This window comes from Oryx dammah, unplaced genomic scaffold (genome assembly GCF_014754425.2).
Source record: "Oryx dammah isolate SB20612 unplaced genomic scaffold, SCBI_Odam_1.1 HiC_scaffold_22, whole genome shotgun sequence".
In the NCBI taxonomy this organism is placed as follows: domain Eukaryota; kingdom Metazoa; phylum Chordata; class Mammalia; order Artiodactyla; family Bovidae; genus Oryx; species Oryx dammah.
Genome location: NW_024070206.1, coordinates 41,199,558 through 41,224,000, shown reverse-complemented (window position 1 = coordinate 41,224,000; position 24,443 = coordinate 41,199,558). Strand labels below are relative to the sequence as shown.

The 24,443-nt window shown below is 40.7% G+C and overlaps 1 protein-coding gene across 2 annotated transcripts in view; it reads right to left on the bottom strand.

Moving 5' to 3' along the window:
* The window catches only part of FHOD3 (formin homology 2 domain containing 3), a 527,184-nt gene that overhangs the window by 98,012 nt on the left and 404,729 nt on the right, over positions 1 to 24,443 (bottom strand). For both annotated transcript variants that reach the window (XM_040264875.1, XM_040264876.1), the window contains 2 exons: positions 10,403 to 10,537; positions 5,666 to 5,716 (listed from right to left, as the gene is read on the bottom strand). In XM_040264875.1, the coding sequence (XP_040120809.1) occupies positions 5,666 to 5,716; positions 10,403 to 10,537 (186 nt within the window). The remainder of the gene's footprint in view (positions 1 to 5,665; positions 5,717 to 10,402; positions 10,538 to 24,443) is intronic.

Genomic DNA, 24,443 nt, shown 5'->3' with positions numbered 1-24,443 from the left:
CAGGGCCACCTGATCTCACTTTCTTGGGGAGTGAGCTTACTTTCCTGGTGACTCTCTGGTAAAACGCATGAAGTGGACCTGCATTTACAAATGTCTGTCTCATGGTTAACAGGGTGAAACTCGACCCAGAAAGCAAGCTTTAGAGACTCTGGACTTTCCTTGCCAACAACGTCATCTCTCAAAAAGTAGGAAAAGTACCAAAAAGGAGATATTTCTGAAGTTAATGCAGATGGGCCCCCCAAAATTACCAGGTGGTGGAAGCAACAGGGATCATGGAAGATAGTGGTCATGAGGGCAAGTGTCGGGGCCTGTATTTTATTATAAAAGGGCTGAGGGCAAATGGAAGGCCAGGAAGGCTGGTAGGCCAGGAGATCCCACTGCAGGCACACGTGTCCCCACGTGGAGTCCAAGCGGCAAGGGCAGGGGGCAGGAGGAATCCAGGGCAAACAAGAGGATCTGGCCATGTCCCAGAGATGGGGATCCTAGAGGAGGCAAGCGACGCTCTAGCAAAATCAGGGAGAGAAGTAACGAAGCCCCACACAGAAGGCTTCAGGCCAGGAGGACAACCCATCACCAACCTCCATTTCAGCCAGCCCCACCCTGGCTTCTCTGGTCCCCTCCCTGTGGGCAGCCAGGCTGGCAGGTATGTGCTGGCAGCCAAAGGGTTCACCCCATTTTAAGGGGGGACCCCAGGGGTCCACGGTCTGGATAGACTTCTCAGAGACTATTCCTGTGCACCTCTTGGCTCATGGATGTCACCCTTGAGGATCCCTGAGACAGGCGGAGGGGATGAGTCAGGGGTTTAATATGACTTGTTTTTAGGATGTTTAGATGACAGACAAAAATGGCAGGATTTAGGGTTAAGGGGTCAGTTCTAGAGACAAAGAGAACTGGAGGCTAGTTGCACAAAAATGTGAATGTATTTAACACTACTGGATTATACATTTTAAAATGGTTAAAACAGTAAGTTATATGTTATGTATACTTTTCCACAATTAACATTAAAACATGGCAGAGGTGGGGAGGCCCAAGTGTCAAGAGCTGCCATATTTCTGTGTTCCCACGATGGGTGGAGTGGTGATGGGCATGCTCGGGGAGCACCAGGCTACCCAGCATGGATACCTTCAAGCTCAGAAACCTCTCCTGCCCCATGGATACCTCAGGCAAAACCTGGGGAGGAAGCTGGACCTCTATCCCGACCTTCCCTGCGAGGGTGATCTAAGTGCTGCTCGATCCTAGGAGCCCGCCAGCCCATTTGATGATGGTCACGCCTCGGCTGCCTAGCAACACCGCCTCCAATCAACAGACTCTGAGGTAGCCTCCTAGGAACAAAGTACTGGGTTTCTATCAACAGACTATGCCCCCAACTCAAAATACTTTTCATTTTGCCTACCCGCATTGAAACATTCTCATTATCTTGCCTCTGTCTACATCTAATTCATTTATCCTTTCATTATTTATTAAATATTCTGCTGAGTGCCTGTCATGTGCTAAAAACTAAAAGCACTCAGTTAAGTCAGCTCAGTTGCTCAGTCATGTCTGACTCTTTGCGACCCCATGAACTGCAGCAAGCCAGGCTTCCCTGTCCATCACAAACTCCCCAAATCTAAATTATTAAATCTCTAGTAGGCACTAGACATTTAATAACAAATAAGAAAATACGTACCTTTGTGGCACTCATAGTTCAGTGAGAAGTAGAGAAACAGACTTTGTAATGAGCTCAATGCCCACCCAGAGAAGGCAATGGTACCCCACTCCAGTGCTCTTGCCTGGAAAATCCCATGGACAGAGGAGCCTGGTGGGCTGCAGTCCATGGGGTCATGATGAGTCGGACACCACTGAGCGACTTCACTTTCACTTTCATGCACTGGAGAAGGAAATGGCAACCCACTCCATTATTCTTGCCTGGAGAATCCCAGGGATGGTGGAGCCTGGTGGGCTGCCGTCTATGGGGTCGCACAGAGTTGGACACGACTGAAGCAACTTAGCAGCAGCAGCAGCAATGCCCACCCAGGACTGTGGGTGGCAGGCTGGTGTCACGGCCATCCAGGGGGCATAAGTTAGGCTCTTTACACAGGGTCCAATAGAAACCCTGCATGACTTCACCACACCTACTAATGACTCTTCCTGCCGCCCAAGTGCTTGGAAATTCTCCCTTAAACCAAAACCTGGCTCCCTCTAACCTCTAGTCTGTCCTCAGATCATGTTCAGAATCCGCTCTTACTGCTTCAGAGTCACTTTGATGCATAATCTCCCAAATCCTCGCCCAGTCCCAGCCGTCCCATTTGCACTCTGTCCCCAGAACCTCTGCTTCCCATAAGGCACCTCCTCTCCAAATCCTGCCAGCTCCCTCAGACCACTCTCACCCTGACTCCCACCCCAACCCAATGATTCCCAGCCTGGATCTCATTCCTTATCACCCCTACAAAAAGAATCATTCGTGAACATCAAGTCAATCAATATCAGACAGAGACTTTCTTATAATGAGGTGAAGTTGCTCAGTCATGTCCAACTCTTTGCAACCCCGTGGACTGTAACCTACTAGGCTTCTCTGTCCATGGGATTCTCCAGGCAAGAATACTGGAGTGGATTGTCATTTCCTTCTCCAGGGGATCTTCCCGACCCAGGGATCGAACCCGGGTCTCCTGCATTGGAGGCAGATGCTTTAACCTCTGAGCCACCTTACAAAAAATTAGAAATAGACCTAACAGAGACTTATTCTGAATCTGCATCATTATCAATACAACAGCTTACTTAAAATTATGGAATGGGATGACATGAAATTTTAAAATTAAAAATTAAACCGAATTTGTATGCATGGCCATTACCCTCCAAAATAGCAAAATGACATTCATCTCATTACACTAGGTTATATGAACCTCAAAACCTCTCTGCTGCGTCTGGCTGTCTTTTCTGAGTCATGGGACCAAACCAACATGCCTGGCTCCACCTTGAAGAGTTAACAGATGGAGTTCTCTTCCATGTCTCTTTCCACCTCTGATCTCCATTAGTTTTCCCATCCATTTCCAAGTTCCATTATAACTTGGAAATTTTATCTTTTCCTGGCTTACCAGAAACTCCCAACTGCTTTCCAACAAGGGATGAAAGTATATCTCCCTCACTTCCATCTTTACCAGGTAATTCAAACAGCCAACTAAGCAGGAAAAGTGGCTGGTCCAAATCAAAGTAAAACACTTGGCTGCTTCCCCAAATCTCAGGTAAACAGAAAGGCAGGTTGCACGGAAAGAATCCCACAAAGGGCCATGGAGAACCCACTCCCGCACCAGCTCAGAAGACCCAGGGTGGCGGGTGGTGTAGGGGAGAGAGCGGAGGCCAGAGAAGAGGACTAGAAACCTCCTCTGCGTGAGTTTTCCAGGTAAGTGACGCTCTACTTCGGGGGAAGAGTAGTAAATAATATGCAGAAAGAGGCAGCCCTCAGCAATTTGGAAAAAAACTAGATTCCAGTCTGAACCAGCTCAGATCTTGACACACACAGTACCTGGTCTTCTCTCCAGGAGCTTTAAAGTCCTGCCTGTACAGATACAACATGACTGTCAAGCTGTCCAAAAGCTCCCAAAAGTTCAGAGTCCAGAGGGAAAGCTAAAAGATACAACTTGATTTCTTACTTTTTTAAGATTTTTTTTATGTGAACCATATTTTTTTTAGTCTTTATTGAATTTGTTATAATATTGCTTGTGTTTTATGTTCTGGTCTCTCTGTTGTGAGGCATGTGGATTCTAGCTCCCTGACCATGGATCGAACCCATGCCTCCTGCATTGGAAGGCAAAGTCTTAACCACTGGACTGTCAAGGGAGTCCATGTCATGTCCCCCAGCGTAACAAACAACAAAAAACAGGTGCTTACTAGAGTTCCCTTACCAGCATCTTTCACTATAAATTTGCTGGCCACAACTGGTTATCAGGATGGCAATAATCTAATAGAACACTGGAATTAAAGTAATGCCATGGTTTTGTTTATGAGGCTGACGTAAGCATCTAACTTTTAAATTGAACACAGACAGTCTCCACTCTTCCCTGTCTCAGACTGTCCTGATCTATTTAGCTGATGGTGTCTAAAAAAAATTAGCACAATTCCACTTTTTACTGGCATAGTTCTGAGACTGATTGGTTCCGGACTGGCTCTGGTATGAACCCAGCCTTTCCAGTCTCTCCGTGCAGTAACCCCCACCTGGTGGTGGAAGGAATAACTGCAGGCTGGACGGCTGTTCAGTTGCACAGTTGGGTCGGACTCTTTGTTGGGTCCGACTCTTTGTGACCCATGGACAAGCCAGGCCTCCCTGTCCCTCACCATCTCCCTAAGTCTGTCCAAGTTCGTGTCCATTGCATCGGTGATGCCATCCAACCATCTCATCCTCTGACAACCTCTTCTCTTTCTGTCCTCAATCTTTCCCAGCATCAGAGACTTTTCCAATGAATCAGCTATTTGCATCAGATGACCAACATACTAGAGTTTCAGCTTCAGCATCAGTCCTTCCAACGAGAATTCAGGGTTGATTTCCCTTACGATTGACTGGTTTGATCTCACTGCTGTCTAAAGGACTGTCAGGAATCTTCTCCAGCACCACAGTTCAAAGGCATCAGTTCTTTGGCACTCTGCATTCTTTACGGTCCAGCTCTCACAACTGTACAGCTGGACAGTGCTAGAGGGTAAACTTGCCTTTTGCTGGTCTACCTCCAAAAACAATTTCCTTTGCTTATCTAAGTTTACCAGACACTGAGTATATTAACTTGATATGGTTTAAAGGGATCCAAAGTATGTTGCCATTGAAATGAACAAACTGGTTTACAGTTTAAATATTTTAAAGCTGTTGGTTCTTTTGCTCCTTTATTCAATTGTTGGTTGTTGGTTAGTTGCTAAGTCATGTCTGACTCTTTGCAACCCCGTGGACTGTAGCCCACCAGGCTCCTCTGTCTAGGAGTCTGGGAGTCTCTAGGCAAGAATACTGGAGCGGGTTGCCATTTCCTTCTCCATTGGATCTTCCCAACCCAGGGATCAAACCCATGTCTCCTGCATTGCTGGCAGATTCTTTACTGCTGAGCTACCAGGGAAGCCTCATTTATTCAATACATTCTTCCTAAGTGTCTGCTACCTGCAAGCCCTATGGCAGGCACTGGGACACCAAGGAAAATCAGGTATGCTTCCTGCCATGCAGGAACTGAGTACAGTTCAGTAAGAGGATGGGTAAATGGTCAGGCACCTCCAGGGAGAATCTCAGGAGGGTCTGGCACCCTAGCCAGTGCCTGGCATAGTGTGTGGGATCAAGTATTTGTTGAAGAAATGCTGAACAAATGACTTAGAAACACACAGGAGGGACACCTAACCCAGGCTCAACAGTGGTAGTAAAAAGACATTTAAAATATATACCACATGCCAATAAGCTAAACTATATGTTTATTTAGAGAAGAGTTTTGGAGGAACAAACACATATATCTCACACCATGATGGCACTAAAAAATTAATCTGTACTTTCTTGGAAAATGGAGATAACCAGGACACTCTATTCTGCAAAATGCCAGCTCCCCAAGGTCTTAGGTCTTAGGTGAAGCTGTTGTATTTTAACTACCAAAGTCTCCTCTGCAGGCTTCCTTAAGAGTGAAAAGTCACATGCCATTTGGTTACAATGGGAAAGAAGAGATATACAAACCTTTCTTCTCTTGCTTGTCTTTGTTCTTCTCTTTTGTCTAAATACTCTCGGCTAATCGAAGTATGCAAAACAAACAAAATGGGGAAGGAAAACAACAGAATTAGAGGCTCATAAAATTGCCAAGAAATTATTAACAGAGTATATCATGAAAGCTGACTATCATTTCAGAAATGGAAAGTAGTTATTGTTAAATTTTTAAAATATAAACATAAAGGCTGCACTTTTAAAAGTTCTGAATTTTTCTATAAAATCACAGAGATGAAAACAAGGGATTACTGGATTCACTCAGAACTCTAATTACTCTTCGGAAAGAAGACTTTAAGTATATGGGGAAGAGGGGTGAGACAAAAAGATTTTTAAAAGGTAAACCAGTTCATCAATAAGATATGGCAATGACAAGCAAGCAATAGCATTCAGAGGTGAGTACCACACAACCAAACTCTGGTAACTCCCCAGCATTCATCTCAAGATTTAAATCTGAGTGGGCCCAAGTGTCTTGGCCATTTTGTACTGCACTCTACAGTTTAGATATTCCTTCCGCAGCCCAAGATTCTTCCCCTGAATCCCTCACACTTCAGTTTCTAAGCAGAGACCACTGGAAGCTTTTGTGCATTCTCTCTTGTCTTTATCCATAATATGCCCAAATCTGTCTAATTTTAATGCTTGTTTGTCTGTTTCTCCTGGTGAGGTTCCAACTTGAATCTAAATGTAAGACTGTGTGGTCAGTCCCTTCTCAGTAAACTATTTATTTTCCTGGAGAACTGTGACATGACAGTTTTCTACACTGAACCTCATAAGGTAGCTTAAGTTCTCTACCCCTTTGTGCACTGATAGCTGGATATAAAGGGATGGTAAGAGCAACTAAACCAGGTTAGGAGGGGGGAGAAAAAGCAACAAAGGCACAAATGTGTTATCATTTATAAACATCCATTCTCATCACTTACCACACTAGAAGTAACATTTCCCATAACCCGGGAAAATTATGATAATATTCAACAAAAATAACAACAGATAAGGATGCTTTGCAAAGAAAACAGCACAAGGAACATGAATAACTTATATCAATGAGGTGGCTGATAAAGGGTCAGCCATATGGCTAATCTCAGGCATGATTCTATAAAGCTTTTCCTATTTCCTTCTTTGAATTTCTTTTCATTCACATCCTCAGATTTTCAGGATAGAATTGAAGTCATCATAATCAGTAGTTCTGTGTGGTCTGTACTGATAATCAGCATTCCTTTCTAGACAGGCTTATTTTGCCAGGATCTCACTATGCTCTTAAAAGATGAGTGAGATTCTTTGGTGACCAAGAGAAAATAGTGAATAGTTAGTTATGAGCATGGTCTCTGAAGACAAGGTTGCCCAGGTCTAATTCTTACACTACCAATATATGGGCTGAATACATATTACAATACACTCTTGTCCTATTCTTCTGGGACTTCAAAGACACAAATGCTAAGATGTATTATTTTACAGGTCCATGAGGTACTGTTCTTTTTTTTTTTTCAGTATTTCATTTTGTCTTTCAGATTGGATAATTTCTGTTGTTTCATCTTCAAATTCACTGACTTTTCTCTCATTTCTGTTCTGCTGCTGAAACCATTCAAAGCCTTTTTTATTTTGGTTACTGTATCTTCTGCTTCTATATGTATTTCCATTTGCTTCTTTATATTTTCCATCTCTTTGCAGAGACTTTTCATTTGTTTCAAAAGTATTTGCCTTTACATCTTAGAACATGTTTATAACAGCTGCTTTAAAGTCTTTGTCTGATAATGACAACATCTACGTCCTTTTGTGTTCAGCATATTTTGCTTTTCCCTTTGAAGATTTTTTTTTCCTGGATTCCTATGACAAATTGTTTTGGATTGCATTCTGTATATTTTAAATATTTTGCAATGAGACTCTGAGCCTTATTTAAATTCTATGAAGAATCTTGATTGTTTTCCTTTAGCAGGCAATCAACCAAGTTAGGCTCAGCCTGTAAGCTCTGATTGCCTTCTGATATTGGTTCTAGTATTAGATCGGTTCTCAAATATTTTTAATGCTATTCATTTCAGGTCCTTATATGCACAACCCAGTGGCCAGTCTGATACCTAAGTGTGTTCCACTCTGAACTTAGTTTTCAAAGTTTGTGGTGTCCTGTTTAGGTTCTGAGTCACATGTGCACAAACTAGAGATGACCTCTGGATTGCTCTCTTGACCTCTCTACTTTTCATAACTTTCCAATCATTTTCTGGACTCTTTAGGTCTCCCTTCCTGGTCCTCTGGGCAAAAAACGTGGGCTTTACTTTCCCTGCTCTGCTACAGGCTTTCAGTACCTCCATCTGCTTACAAGGCAATGCAGCAGGAGGAGACATGGAGAAAAGAAGTGTTCTGGCATGACACTCTTCTGAGTACAGGAAGGGTTCCCTCCCTGAGTTTTAGGCACCTGCCTGGACACTAATGTCATCACTGTGCCTCTGTAACCATATTGCTTGGAGGCTGGGAGAGGTACAAAGGAAAAAATAAGATGAAACAGGAGACTTCTCAACTCTCCAACCCTCAGGAATTCCTTTTGCTGCTCCTCATTGGAAGGACTGATGCTGAAGCTCCAATATTTTGGCCACCTGATGCAAAGAGTCAACTCATTGGAAAAGATCATGATGCTGGGAAAGATTGAGGGCAGGAGAAGGGGTGACGGAGGATGAGATGTTTGAATGACATCGCCAACTCAATGGACATGAGTTTGAGCAAACTCTGGGTGACAGTGAAGGAGGGAAGCCTGGTGTGCTGCAGTTCATTGTTGGCAAAGAGTCAGACATGACTTGGTGACTGAACAACAGCAACAGTCCAGAAAAAGAGGCGTTCTCTTAGAGCTCTTTCAGTTCACGCCTGGCATGTGCTTCTGGGTTTGGGGATGCTTTTGAGTCATGCCATGTGATATTGGAGGGAAAAATGGTGAACTCTCCCTGGTTTTGGTGGAACTTTGAATGCTAGCCTCCATCCCCAATTCACCTGCTCCCTTTTCCAGTTCAGAGTTTTCAGAGCCCCATGCTTTAAATCTGTCCATGACTGATGGCTGCATTGAGTGATGGCATAGAAGAGACAGGAGGGAGCATGCTGATTTCCTCTTTCCCAGATCTGGTACGTTGTTTTAAGAGGTTTTCAATCAAAATCTTAAATGTGTAAGCTAATCTATGAATTTTCCATGTGTTTCAGTCAGATGCTCTGCTGCTATTTGGTGGTGAAATATGTGGAACTCTCAGAAAGCCCTGAATCATGAAGCATCTAACCTGTTCCAGTAGTTTTACAAATTGGTTTTTCCAAAAGTGACAACTTCCAGAGCTACCTCATGAGAAATGGTGCATACAGGTCTGGCCTTTCCATGTTTCATTTGGTAGAAATCTGACAGCTCAAGATACACCATACAGTTATGGTGTGATAATGATGTTGCTTTACTTCATGCAGCTTGTGAACCCCCATCTTACAAAAGTCAGGATTAGTTTTTTACCCACCAGACTTGGGATACTTGTTTTCATATAGTAGTGAGCTATGGTTAAGGCAAATTCACAGCTCTGCTCATTTTATGATTAGTGCTAAAGAACCTGCCTGCCAATGCAGGGAACATATGAGATGCAGGTTTGATTCCTGGGTCAGAAGATCCCCTGGAGGAGGAAATGGCAACCCACTCCAGTATTCTTGCCTGGGAAATCCCATGTACAGAGGAGTCTATACTCTTTTTGGCTGCTGGGAAAAGAAAACATTATTGAACTTGTAAATCCTCCTTGACAATGCTTTATATCCTTTGTAGATTTCACTGTGAGTAATTGATCGAAGACTGTTTGCCAAAAAAAGTGAATGGAGGAAACAGGAAGTGGAGATGGGAGAGAAATGAGAAGAAAAAAGAGTGTAGAAACTACGGGAGAGATGAATGGGAAGATGAAGGAGGGCGGAGGAAGGAGATGGAGAAGGCAAGAGGGAAGGAGGGGAAACACAAAGGAAGAAAGGAAGAGAAGGAGGAATGAAAGGTGTAAGAAAAGACGAACCAAGTGTCCAGCATTTTCAAAAGAACTCCCCAGCATGAACCCAGGCCAGAGGAGTGTTAGGACGTGGATCAGAAGGATGGGGGGAAAGGCTGATCTGACTGAAGGAGAAAGGGAGAGATCCTGGATTCAGCAGAGCAGACAGGCCAAGACACAAGCCGGAGTGGGCCACCCAAGAACACATCTTTAGAGCTGGACAGAGACCAAAGAGACCAGGGGGGACAATGGCCTGGGACTAATCAATACAATGCCTTCTTCTCCTCCATAGGAGGAAATCTTATTGCCTAAAAAATACGAAATGTTGCTACAAGGAGTAAGAAACCAGAAAGTGGAAAAGCATTTTCTTTTAGCTGTCCAATAGAATATGAATAAAACATGAATAGCTTCAGGGGAAAATGTCAAATTAAGCCAATTAGGTCCTCTGCCTTCAGGAAGGCCTGGATAAAACTATTTTAGATAATGAAGGCCCCAAGAACACACAGGCCTTAATTGAATCTGGCTGGCTAGCTCTGTTTCCTGCCATAGGTTAAAGGAAGACAGGCAACAACAAACCAGATCAAGCCTGTTTCAGGCTTGCTCTTCTTGAAAACAGAGGGAGTATCGGAAGCAAGCATATTAATCCCTAATCCTTTAATACCAGTATTAACCATATGCAACAGTGAAGGCATGTGCTTTAATTTTCAGTTCATTAAAAAAAATTATAAATCCATCTTACCTGAATTTGTTTCTTTCCTCTCGTTCTATTCTCTGCAACCTTTCCTCTCTCTCCTGTCGCCGCCTCTCTCTCTCTGCTGCCAAGGACTCTTGGTGCTGCCTAAAGGATGACGTGAGAAGACCACTCAGTGATGACCTAAAGATACAATGAGTCAATGTTTGAGTGGCTCGTCCAGTGATTAAAAGGACTAATGTAGGAATCAGTCAGCCTTGGTTAGAACTGAGGGTCTGCCAGTACCTAGGTAATGGCTGGGGGAAATTACTGAGTGTCTCAGGTCTTCTGTTCCAAGATCTTCATCTGTAAATGGAGATAAGTAACTTGCTTTATATGCTCAGGGGACAAAAAGGCGATAATGCATATAAAATACCAAGCAGCAGGCTTGGCATATAAGCAGTCATCAATAATGAGTGATATTATTATCAAAAAAGTATTCCAGGATATGCTTAAGATATAAATACATATTTTCTCCATACACACACATTAAATGCATGCGCATTTAAAAATTGGTTTCTGATAAGACTCTGATGACCTGGAAGAAACATTCAGCCTAAAACTGTTTTCTCTTTTACGTGTACTAAAAATATTTTGCCATACACCAGTTTCTCAATATACTTCCCCAAATAATTGTATCATCTTAAAACAAGGGATGACAGATAAGGAGAAAAAAAAATGTCAATGGTCTGAAATCTGAATGGAATAAAGGAAATTTCATTTCCATGACAAGGAGTGTCCATGAACAAGCAGCTTGTTCAAAGGACAGCACTTGATTCTTGATGATATCACACAAATAATTTGGACTATTCATTCACTGCAGATGTTGTGATGGGGATGGTCAGCTATGTGAAGGCCTTAGTGAAGAATCAGAGGGGAACCACAGAAAATGTTAAGTTAGGAGAATGGGTGGAAGAAGGCAAAATTAGGTAACTATATGAAAAATAAAGAGGGTTAGCTGGGAAGGAGAGTCTGTTGGACCTCTGGGGAATAATAAAATCTGTTACAGACAACTGAACCTTTGTTTATTGGGAAAATGTCTAAACTAAGACACAAATATTTCTGATATATAGCTTGGGTGATCGCCTACTTGAATTTGATGAATATGCCTGCCTCGTGGGGAACACAAGGTCCCTCAGCACAGGAGAAAGATGTGACTATTGCAGCACACACATTCTGCCATAAGTCGCACAGCTGTTCCCCCTAGAAAAGGTGAGTCACCTCTGGCAGCCCATCAGAGGTGGGAGGAGAAGTAGAGGGAAGAAACCACCATCCCCAATTGCTACAAGGAGGGAGTAACCAAACCCTCTGTAAGCAGCTTTCAGCAAGAGAAAGCTCTCTGCAGGAGGCCCCCTTTGATTTGTCACTTTAGTAAAACTTTATTATGACTAACCTTAAACCAGGCACCCTCAGGCTCTACTCATCTCTGGCCCAAGCACACTTTTCAAACCTTTTGATCACACAGTATCTTGCTTCCTGTTGGTTTCTTCTTTAGATCAAAGAAGTAACAATGAAGAATAAGTAATTAACAAATGACTGTATCTTCTCCCCAGTCTCCCTGTCAGTAATCCTATGAAAAATTGTGAGAACAAGATAGCATCTAAAGAAAGATCACAAGGAGCTGATGAGCTTGCATGCAATGGGACATGGCAATGAATCTGCACCTCTGTCCCAATGATTACGGCTTCCCTGTTAGCTCAGTCAGTAAAGAAATCTGCCTGCAATGCAGGAGATGCGGGTTTGATCCCTGGCTTGGGAAAATCCCCTAGAGAAGGACATGGCAACCCACTCTGGTATTCTTACCCAGAGAATCCCATGGACTGAGGAGCCTGGCAGGCAACAGTCCACGGGGTCACGAAGAGTCAGACACAACTGAAGTGACTGAGCATGCACATATCTCAGTGATTAAGTGAGGTTACTTTCCCCTTTGCCCTGTAACGATGTTCACGGCTGAGAAAAATCTTTGCAGTTGATTTAGGGACATGAGTCCACCTTCTCCTCAGGATGCTGGCTTTCTGATTAAAGAAACCTTTCTGTTTCTACTGGCACTTGGATCCTTAGGCATAGAGAGAATTTTATCATCCATATAAACAAAGTTATGTTTCACATAACTTCTGTCTTCTTTTTGCTACTATCACGTATTTATCTTTCTGTTATATGCAGCCAAATCTAATCCACAATCAGGTGGAGGGGTTTCCTACACCTCTCACACAGTGACTGAGAGAAACTGTTATGAATGAAATAGATGTGTTTAACCTGATTAATAAATTTTACCTAGCAGATGAATATATATATATATATATGTATGTAACCTGGTGCCCCAAATTAAAGAAAACATAATCTTTTCAAATACACAGAAACTATCTAAAAACCGACTGTCAATCCTGTGACAAAGTTCAAGCTCATGAGTGAATGACAAGAGTTGGTTTTCATGTACGCTACCTTCCTAACCACAACACAACTGAGTTAAAATAAAGAAGATACATTTATAAGAAACAAATTGCCGGTCCAGGTTCAATACACGATGCTTGGGACTGGTGCACTGGGATGACCTGGAGGGATGGTACAGGGAAGGAGGTGGGAGGGGGGTTTAGGATGGGGAACACGTGTACGCCCGTGGCAGATTCATGTTGATGTGTGGCAGAACCAATACAATATTGTAAAGTAACTAGCCTCCAATTAAAATAAATAAATTTAAATTATAAATAAATAATAAAAAATCAAAAAAAAGAAGATACATTTGAAAAATCCATATAATTGTGAAGTTTTAAAATGCTTCTAATTAATTCAGGTCAAAGAAGAAATATACAGAAAATTAGAAAACATTCAAAGAGTATTATATCAAGATTATATACCAAAAGGCTATGTATGAAGAGATTATATATTAAAAATTTTAGGATGTTTCTAAAGCATAATGAGTGGTCAACTCAACAACTTGGAAAGCAGAATGGAATTAACTCATTATTCTTAGAAATAGAAGAAAATTTTCTAACCCTGACAATGGTTATTTAGTAAAAACAAATTTTTTAAACTATGTTAAGCATCATTCCTAATGTTGAAACATTTAAGCTTAATATTAGAAATGATAGGAGACTCCCAGAATTGCTTGTATTTGACATTATTCTGGTAGTCTTAGCCAGTATACTAAGATAAGATAAACAAGTAAAAGCATAAGGAAGGGAAAGAAATACAATGGCATCATTTGGAGATAATATGATTTATTTAGAAAATCCAAAAACCCCATAAGTTACTAGAATTAATAAGAGCCCAATAAGGTTTCTCAATGTAAAATGTGCAAATAGTAATTGTATTTTCATATAACAGTAACAATTATTAAGTTAACTACATGGTAACTACAAATTACTTCATTATAAGAAAGACTTATAACGTCTTAGTAAAAGGCCTAAATAAATGACAACTATATCACATTTACATATAGAAAGATTCAATACAGTCAAGATGCCAATTCTTTTCCAACTTATACAATTTCAAATCAATTTCATTCAACATTCCAAAAAGATTTTTCATGGAACATTACAAGGTGGCTCCAAAATGTTTATGGAAGAACTGAGATCCGAGGATGACCAAGACAACTCTGAATACGAACAAAGCAGATCACTGGCCCCACTAGATATCAAGCCCATTCTAAAGCCACAGTGGTTAATTGTGAAGGTGGTCTTGGTGCAAGAACAGAGGCATGGAATGACAGATTCATACGCAAATGGCATCTTGATCATGATAGACATGTCATTACAGATTAGTAGGGACATAATGGATTATTTGGGCTTCCCCTGTGGCTCCGTGGTAAAGAACACACCTGCCAATGCAGGAGACACAGGCTCAATCCCTGGGTGGGGAAGATCCCCCGAGAAAGAAACAGCAGACGACTCCAGTATTCTTGCCTGGGAAATCCATAGACAGAGGAGCCTGGCAGGCTACAATCCATGGGGTCGCAAAAGAGTTGGACAGGACTTAGTAACTAAACAAACAAACCAAAAAATGGACTATTTAACAAATGGTGCTGAGACAACTATTAGCCATGTAAGACAAAAATACAGCAGCCCCTCCTCATGCCAAACACAAAAATAAATTCTGGGAAGTTTCAGTGAAACGTGTAAAAAAGCAAAACTTTACAACATCTAGATATTAGGATAGAAAAGAATTTTTTTCAGACTAGAAATCTAAAAGGGTAGTCAAAAATGGAAATTTTAATACATATGCACATGTTATATTTGTAAATTTATATACACTGAAAGACTACATAAGAATAAAGAGAAGCCACAGCCTGGGAGAAGCTAATTGTAACACATACAAACCACAAAGTATTAGTAAGCAATACAAAGAGAACTCCTTTGAATCCATATGAAAAAGACAAACTACCTACTGGAAAAACAGGCAAAGGGAAAATGAGCAAAAGACAGTGGGCATTTTATTGAAGAAGAAAATTAAATCACCAATAAACACATGAACAACACTCATCTTCACTAGGATTCAGGGAGAGGAGATGCAAGCTAAACTCATAGTGAGATATTGTTTCACACCTCCCAGGTTGCAGACTGACAAAAATCCATGCTTGAAGACACAAAACAAGACAAGAACCCCCATATACTGCGTCTGGGAGCGTAAGCTGGTGAAATCCTTTCAGAGAAACACTGAATACATCTGGAGATGAGTGTATCCCACAATCCAGAAAAATCCACTTCCATGTTGATACTACAGAGTACACCTTTACACCTCTGCATGTATAAAGATGACAGACATGTACAAGAATAGAATGTATTACACTGCTTTGTATTGCTAACAGCTAATAACTTGAAACAGCATAAATATCAAAAAATAGAAAAAATAAAATTACAGTGTATTTATACAAAGGAATACTCTATACCTGAAGAAATGAATGAAATAGAGTGATATAGACTAATTTGGATGATTTTTAAAAGCATAATATATTGATAGTGACAAGTAATTTGAAGAACATGAAGAGAATGTTATAATTTTTATGAAGTTTAAATACATGTAAAGCAAAACCACTGGAGAAGGCAATGACAACCCACTCCAGTACTCCTGCCTGAAAATTCCCATGGATGGAGGAGCCTGGTAGGCTGCAGTCCATGGGGTTGCTAGGAGTCGGAAACGACTGAGCGGCTTCCCTTTCACTTTTCATTTTCATGCACTGGAGAAGGAAATGGCAACCCACTCCAGTATTCTTGCCTGGAGAATCCCAGGGATGGAGCCTGGTGGGCTGCCATCTATGGGGTCGCACAGAGTCGGACACGACTGAAGCAACTTTGCAGCAGCAGCAACGCAAAACCACACACTATTTAGGGATTCATGAATATTTAGAAAAAATATAAAAACATATATGAAAATGTGCTCTGCTTAGTTTCTCAGTCATGTCCAACTCTTTGCAACCCCATGGACTGTGGCCCACTAGGCTCTTATGTCCATGGGGATTCTCCAGGCAAGAATACTGGAGGGGGTTGCCATGCCTTCCTCCAGGGGATCTCCCCAATCCAGGGATTGAACCCAGGTTTCCCGCATTACAGGTGGGTTCTTTACCATCTGAGCTACCAGGGAAGCCCAAGTATCTTTGAATCCCCAAGCTAGCTGAACATTAAAAGTTATGTGCAATCACAGAATTTGAAAACAAAAAATGAAACAAAAACTAAGGCACCCTACATAGGACTGGGGCTGCCCAGATGGCACTAGTGGTAAAGAGCCGGCCTGCCAGGGCAGGTTAGACGTAAGAGACATGGGCTAGATCCCTGGGTTGGGAAGATCCCCTGGAGGAGTGCATGGCAGCCCACTCCATTATTCTTGCCAGGAGAGTCCCATGGACAGAGGAGCCTGGTGGCCTACAGTCCATAGGGTCACACAGAGTCAGACAAGACTGAAGCAATTTAGCACACATGCACTACACAGGACTATTATTTTAGGTGAATCTGATTCTATTAATAGCTCAGCTCTCAGCCTGCCCTGTGTGGTGGTCTCAAGGACCAGCAGCTTTGGGTCTTGAGTTCTCTTTTCAGAGGGAGGAGAGAGAAGTTCTTGGGTAAGGAACAAAATAAGAACCTTTCCATTTCCCCTTGCGCTTCTGACTTTAATTTGTTCTTCTAAATATATCAGCTTGTTCCAGGAAAAACTTCATGCATGGTAACTTAATAATGGGTCATTAGTGGCTATACTAATGAGTTCACAGTGAAGCTTCTCTATATCATTCGTTAACATCATTTCCTTTCGATGAGAACACTGGAGCTTGTTTAAAATTAGAATAATATTAGAACTTGGGAAAATAAAAAGGGTTCCATCTTGTTGAGCGGATGCTGTCATTTCTTCCCCGGGTGCCTCTAAGGAAGGGAAATGCAGACGATCCCCTGTCTACTGGGACCCTGCAAAGGAAGACCTCATGCTGGGTCTGAGGCCAGACATGAGAGTACATGTGAATGTACGATCGGGCAGTGTTAACACGTGGAGGCTCTTTCCTTTCAGAAGTAAGATGTGAGATGCTAAGGCAAAGCAATGAAGACTGGTTCCTCTTCTCCTAACGTGAAGCACAGTGCCTTCTATAACTCAAGACCCATTCTCTTGGATGCCCTAACACAGATCCCTGAAGCTGGAAGGGACGACCAAAAGGCCCCATGAGCTTATCTGTCCCGGATGCACAGAAGCCATTTTGGTCATACTAGGAACCAAGAGTTACACATATAATATTAATAAATTAAATTTCCCTAGGACTCCCTCTATCTAGATATGCCCAATATGTGAGAGTATGAACTCTGGCCCTGTGAATCCTGTTTCTGGAAATAAGCTCACCTAGAATATCAATGCTAGAAAGCATTCAAACCACACAAAGGGAATATCCCAAATCATTGCTAAAAACAGATATATCCAAATACCAAAATTCAAGCTAGTATGGTGAATTTTTCTCTTTATAAAGGCATCCTTAACAGATTTTTACCTTTCATATGAAATCTTTCAGGAAAATGCCTACAGTGATTAGAAGTTGTTGCACTGTTTAATCTTGGCCAGCCTAGGGACCAGCTGTGGTGTAAAAGAATTAAATGCAGGGCTTTAGATTGAGAAAACCTGAGTATGGCCAGTCAGTTAACCTCCCTGAGCCTCAGTTTACCTGCTTGTAAAATGGAGATAATAATACTCCATATTATGTGAGAGTGTATGTAGGAGCCTGCTTGGAACAGCATCTGGGTCACAGTAGGCACTCAACAGACATCACTTTATGTTGGGAGTGGAAAATCTACAAACACAGAGGAAGGTCTGAGCTGTGGTCTCCAAGGCCAGATCTGGAATACGACAGTGGCAGTTCTCAGCGTGAGGGGCTACAGTGGGCTATGGGTTTGATCCGAACCTTTTTGTCATGGCTCCGAGCTGGGTCTGTGATGAGTACTGCATGCCACCAGGAATGCACCTGGGAAGCTGAAGTCATCTAAGTTACACCCAAGGCAGCTGCAACCAAGTGAAGCCACATAAGAATGCAGGTGGCCAGAGGCCAGAGAGGTTTTGCAAGGGAGTGGATGATATACTCTGAGCAAGAGGAATTGCAATATTTAATCTTGGATGCAAAAGGCTCTAGGAACTACCCCAGAAATCCCATCTGGTTCAGGCCTCCCTTTCTGGGACGTCTGGAGCAGGAACTCGACTGCACTGAAATACGGTTTGTAATGAGTGAACATTTATGGAGACAACACAGTGTGCCAATTATCTTGCACAAAATGGCTCTTTTAATCAGTACAACTTCTTGTACTAAGCTCTGTTATTATCTCCTTTATAGATGAGAAAATAGAGGCACAGAAAAGTTCGGGATGTAGCAGAGCTAAGCTTTTTAAACAGGCCTGTCAGGCTGGAGCCCTCATGTTGACCTATATTCCTCCCCTCCCCACACCATGGGTACTTAGTAAAGTACCATTTGTGTAGTACTTGCCACAGTACATGCATCAGTTTAAATTTTATTTTCATTTCTTTCCTAAAAATGACCACTACCCTAAATTTGGTCTTCATCATTTCCGCATATGTTACTATATTTCCTCCTGCAGTCTAACTTTCTAGGCCGGATCCTGTTTTCTAATTTGTCCCTGTCTCCTGACACTTAGAAGAGATGCATGATGAGTCACCTGGTAAATGAATTAGATGCTGAATAATAAGGATGTATCAAGTCAGATACAACCGTACACACTAGTCTCTATGCGTCTACATGCTCAGCCCATTCTCTAAGGGAAAACACATGATGAGGGCCTGCTGAGATAATGTCTTATGCGTAGGACCCTGTGCCCTGGCAACAGCTGAGTGAATACGGTAGGTTCCTCCCCAAAGGCAGTTCATCCAAAGGCAAGCTGTCTAGTGGTGTGTGAGGCTTTTGGTGTAGAAGGCCAAGCTAATCATAGTCATGTGTGCAGGACTTGGAACTGGGAGGTAGGAAAATAATATGTAGTTGAGAGGAACTGAAAGTGTTAGTCACTTAGTTGTGCCTGACTCTTTGCAACACCATGGACTATAGCCCACCAGGCTCCTCTGTCCATGGAATTCTCCAGGCAAGAATACTGGAGTGGGGTCTCCCACATTGAAGGCAGATTCTTTACCATCTGAGCCACTAGGGAGAAGGAGAAGCAGAAGCCGAAGGGTCAGGGGGCATGAGTTAAAGTTGTAAGAAGATCATTGCCTCAACAGTGGTAAAATACTGGATTAAACATAGCAAAAACACAAGGCCTGCAAGAATCAAACTTTCTGAATCAATTACACTGTAGAATGAAGCTGAAGAATGTTTATAGAAATCCCCGCCCCCCAAAAAGAGAGAAATTTACAAGGTGTGGCATCTATTAAGAAATAACCGATAAAGAAGAAATAAAATCAATCAACTGAAAACAATTCAGAAATGACACAGACGGTAGAACTAGAAGGCTAAAACATTAAAAGTTATTATGAATATAGGCCATAGATACAAGAAGTTAAACAAACTGTGAACATGTTCAGACAGGAAAGGTATAGAAAAGAGCTCAGTTCAGATGATCTAGCAGACTTTTCCCAACAAAGACGTAAAGATGGACCACAGGCACGTGAAAGGATGCTCAATATCACTAATCATCAGTTAGGCATTATTTCACACCTGTCAGAAAGACTTATCATGTCAATCTATGCCAAAACCAATACAGAATTGTAAAGTAAAAATTAAAAATAAATAAATAAATTAAAAAAAAAAAAAAGAAAGACTTATCAAAAGGATAGGCAATAACAAGTGTTGGCAAGAATGCGGAGAAAAGGGAACCCTTATTCACGGTTGGTAAAATGTAAGTTGTTGCAGCCATTATGGAAAAGAGTATGGATGTTCCTACAAAAAATTAAAACCAGAACCACCGTATGACCCAGAACTTACATTTCTAGATATTTATCCAAAGAAAACAGAAAGACTAATTTGAAAAGATACATGCATCCCTATGTTCATTGATCATTATTTACAACAGGCAAGATGTAGAAATCTAAATGTTCACTGATGGGTGAAATGGATAAAGGATATGTGGTGTATATTACACAATGGAATATTATTCAGTCACAAAAAGAATAAAATCTTGCTTTTGTGATAACACAGAAGAACACTATGAAATAAGATACAGAAAGACAGATATCATATAATTTCATTCATTTGTAGAATCTAAAAAAAAAAATTCAAATGAATACACTAAACAAGCTCATAGATAAAGTACACACATTGGTGGTTGCCAGAGGAGGGCGAGGAGTTAGACAAAATAGGTGCAGGGTATTAAGAGATGAAAACTTCCAAATATAAAATAAATAAGTCATGGGAATATAACTACAGTTAATAATGCTGTACTTCATATTTGAAAGCGACAGATCATATCTAGACTTTTGATGTTAACCCTTTTGCAATGTATACAAATGTTGAACCACTACATTGTACACCTGAAACTGATATAATGCTGTACATCAATTATGCTTCAATTTTTTAAAAATCTAGCTGAAAAGGTGCTTGACACTTGAAAAAATAATGAACTTGCATAGAAACAGAAACTACTGAAAATGAACAATGAGAAAAAAGACTGAAAAAAATCAATAGAGCACTCATAAATTTTGGTAAAGCTTCAAGTTGCTCAATATATATGCAATTGAACTTATCAAAAGAAACAAGAAGTGAAAAGTACCCCCAAACTTAAAGAAATAAGCACTGAAAATTTTCCCATTTTGATAAAATTACAATCCACAGAATCTCAACAAAACTCAAGCATAAAAAAAATTTTTTAATGAAGAAAACTACACTAAGGCACATCAAAATCAAAATTTTAAAACCAATGCTAAAGAGAGGATCTTAAAAGCAGCCAGAGGAAAAATGACATATTTTTGCAGGGGTACAAAAACTGTTGCAGAATATTTGTCAGAAACAATGAAAGCTAGAAAGTAGAGAAACATCTTTAAATCACTGAAAGAAAAAAACCTGTCAACATGTAATTTTCTATCCTTAAAAACTGAAGGAGAAATAAAGGCCTTTACAGACATATAAAAAACAGAGGGAACTTATCATCAGTGTACCTTCAGTACAAGAAATGTTAAAGAAAATCCTTCAAGTAGAAGATAAATGACACCACATAGGCACCTTGATCTACACAAAGAAATAAAGAACAATAAAAATATAAAATATGTGAACACAAAGCATATTTATAATTGTTTAAATATGCTTAAAAGATAATAGATTGTTTAAAGCAAGCATAATAATAATTTATCAATCATAAGTTGATAATCACATTATATATAAATGCTCAAACATCCCCATTAAAAGGCAGAGGTAATCAGATTCAAGAAAAAAAAGCAACACTCAACAATAAGCTGTTTACAAAAACAAAACAAAACCCACTTTAAATATAAAATTAATTCCACCCAATTTAAATATAAAACATATCAAACATTCTACCGAATAATATCAGGATACTTTTCAAATGCACACAGAACATTTGCAACAATGGACCATATTCTGGGCTATAAAATAAAGCTCTATAAATTTCAAAGGATTCAAGCCATACAAAATATATTCTCCCATACAAATACATGCTCCTTCCAAATAAAGGAAAAAAAAAATTCTCTGTCCCCATTTTTATTAAATTAGATATCAATAACAAAGACCTGGAAAATCCACAAATATTTATAAGCTAAATAAATACTCTGAAATAATCTATGGATACAGGATAAATCAAAAGGGAAATTAAAAAGGCATTTTGAACTAAGTTAAAATAAAAACACAACCTGTTAAAAATCTGTGGAATGCAGTTAAAGCAATACTTAGAAGAAAATTTATAACAGTAAATGCCTATATTAGAAAAGACAATAAATCTCAAAACAATGGCTTCATCTTCCAATTTAGAAAAATAAGAACAAATTTAACTAAAAGTAAGCAGAAAAGTATATACAGTAGAAATCAATCAAACAAAAAAAATTAGACAATTGAGTAACACCAAAAGCTGATTCTTTGAAATCAATAAAATTAATAAACCTCTAGCCAGATTCCTTAAAGAAAGAAAGAAGACAAATATTACAAACTTTAGGACTGAAAGAGGTGACTTCATTACAGATTCTACAGCCTTTAAAAGAATAATAAGGCCTACCTTTGTGGGCTCAGTGGTAAAAAATTCACCTGCCAATTCAGGAGAAACAGTTCTATCCCTTATCCAGGAAGATCCCACGTGACTCAACAACTAAGCCCATGTTCCACAGCTACTGAGCCTGCACTGCAACTAATGAGCCCACGTGCTGCAACCGCTGAAACCTGTGCACCTGGAACCTGCGCACCGCAACCAGAGAAGCCGTCGCCATGAGAAGCCACCCCAGAGAGGGGTTCCCCCTCACCACGCCGAGAGAGCAGCCCCAGCTCGCTGCAGCTAGAGAAAAGCCTCCCAGCGAGGAAGACCCAGCACAGTCAGAACTACATAAACAAAATCGCAAAAAAAAGAATAAGGGAATATTTTGAGCAATTTTACACCAAGAAACTAGACAACTTAGATGAAATGGAAAAATCCCTTGAAAGACAAAAACTACTAATGGTCACTCAAGAAGAAATAGATGACTTGATATGAATTGATATCAGATAAGCCTCTTGATGACAGTGAAAGAGGAGAGTGAAAAAGTTGGCTTAAAGCTCAACATTCAGAAAACAAAGATCATGGCATCTGGTCCCATCACTTCATGGGAAATAGATGGGCAAACAGTGGAAATAGTGTCAGACTTTATTTTGGGGGGCTCCAAAATCACTGCAGATGGTGACTGCAGCCATGAAATTAAAAGACGTTTACCCCTTGGAAGGAAAGTTATGACCAACCTAGATAGCATATTAAAAAGCAGAGACATTACTTTGCCAGCAAAGGTCCGTCTAGTCAAGGCTATGGTTTTCCCAGTGGTCATGTATGGATGTGAGAGTTGGACTGTGAAGAAAGCTGAGTGCCAAAGAATTGATGCTTTTGAACTGTGGTGTTTGAGAAGACTCTTGAGAGTCCCCTGGACTGCAAGGAGATCCAACCAGTCCATTCTGAAGGAGATTAGTCCTGAGTGTTCTTTGGAAGGACTGATGCTAAAGCTGAAACTCCAGTACTCTGGCCACCTCATGCGAAGAGTTGACTCATTGGAAAAGACTCTGATGCTGGGAGGGATTGGGGGCAGGAGGAGAAGGGGACGACAGAGGATGGATGAGATGGCTGGATGGCATCACTGACTCGATGGACTTGAGTCTGAGTGAATTCTGGGAGTTGGTGATGGACAGGGAGGCCTGGCGTGCTGCAATTCATGAGGTCGCAAAGAGTCGGACACGACTGAGCAACTGAACTGAACTGAACTGAAGCATCTATTAAAGGTACTGAATGCATAGTTTAAAATGCTACTCAGATAGTTTCCCTGGTGAATTCTAAGAAATACTTAAGGAAGAAATAACAGTTCTACACAAACTTTTATAGAAAGTTGAAGAGGAAGGAAAGATATTTCATCTCCTTTTATGAGGTCAGTACTACTCTGGTATACAACCATTTTGGAAGATCGTTTACTTAATAATACTTAAGAAGCTAAACATGCACCTACCATATGACTGAGCCGTTTCATTTTTATTTATCGAAAAGAAATTAAAGCAAATTTCCATACAAAGATTTGTATACAACTATTCATAGCCAAGAAGATCAAACCAGTCAATCCTAAAGGAAATCAATCCTGAATATTCACTGAAAAAACTGATACTGAAGCTAAAGCTCCAATACACCTTGGCCACCAGATGTGAAGAGCCGACTCATTGGAAAAGACCCTGATGCCAGGAAAGATTGATGGCAAAAGGAGAAGTGGGTGACAGAGGATGAGATATTTGGATGGCATCACTAACTCAATGGACATGAGTCTGAGCAAGCTCCAGGAGACAGTGAAGGATGGGGAAGCCAGGTATGCCGTAGTCTACAGGGGTCGCAAAGAGTTGGACATGACTTAGTAACTGAGCAACAACAATTCATAGCTGAAACTGAAACGAACCCAAGTATCAATCATGAGGTAAACATAAATTGTGATACAATTATCCAATTGAGTACTACTCAGAAATAAAAAGCTCTTAACTCCTGAAACATGCAACAAAACAGAGGAGTCTCAAAACAATTACACTAACTGAAAAAAAGCCAAACCCTCTCCAAGGGTACTTAATGCATGATGACATTTATATGAAATTCTCAGAAATGCAAACTAATCTATAATGACAGAAAGCCATCCGTAGTTGCTTGGGGATAGGGAAGGGCAGCCATAATCACAAAAGGGTGTGAGAAAATGCTTTAGAGGAATAAATTTGAGCATTATCTCAATTGTGGTAATAGCTTCACTGGCCAAACATATGTCCAAACTTATGGGCAATTTTCTGTACGTCAATCATACTGCAAACGCTGTTTTAAAATAAATGCTCCTTTGGTAAGTTTGAGTTGAGTAAAATCTTTTCATACAAGAAGCAAATCATATTTGCTTTATATAAGCAAATCTTACATATTACATTTAGTATATCAATGTAATATATCTTATATAA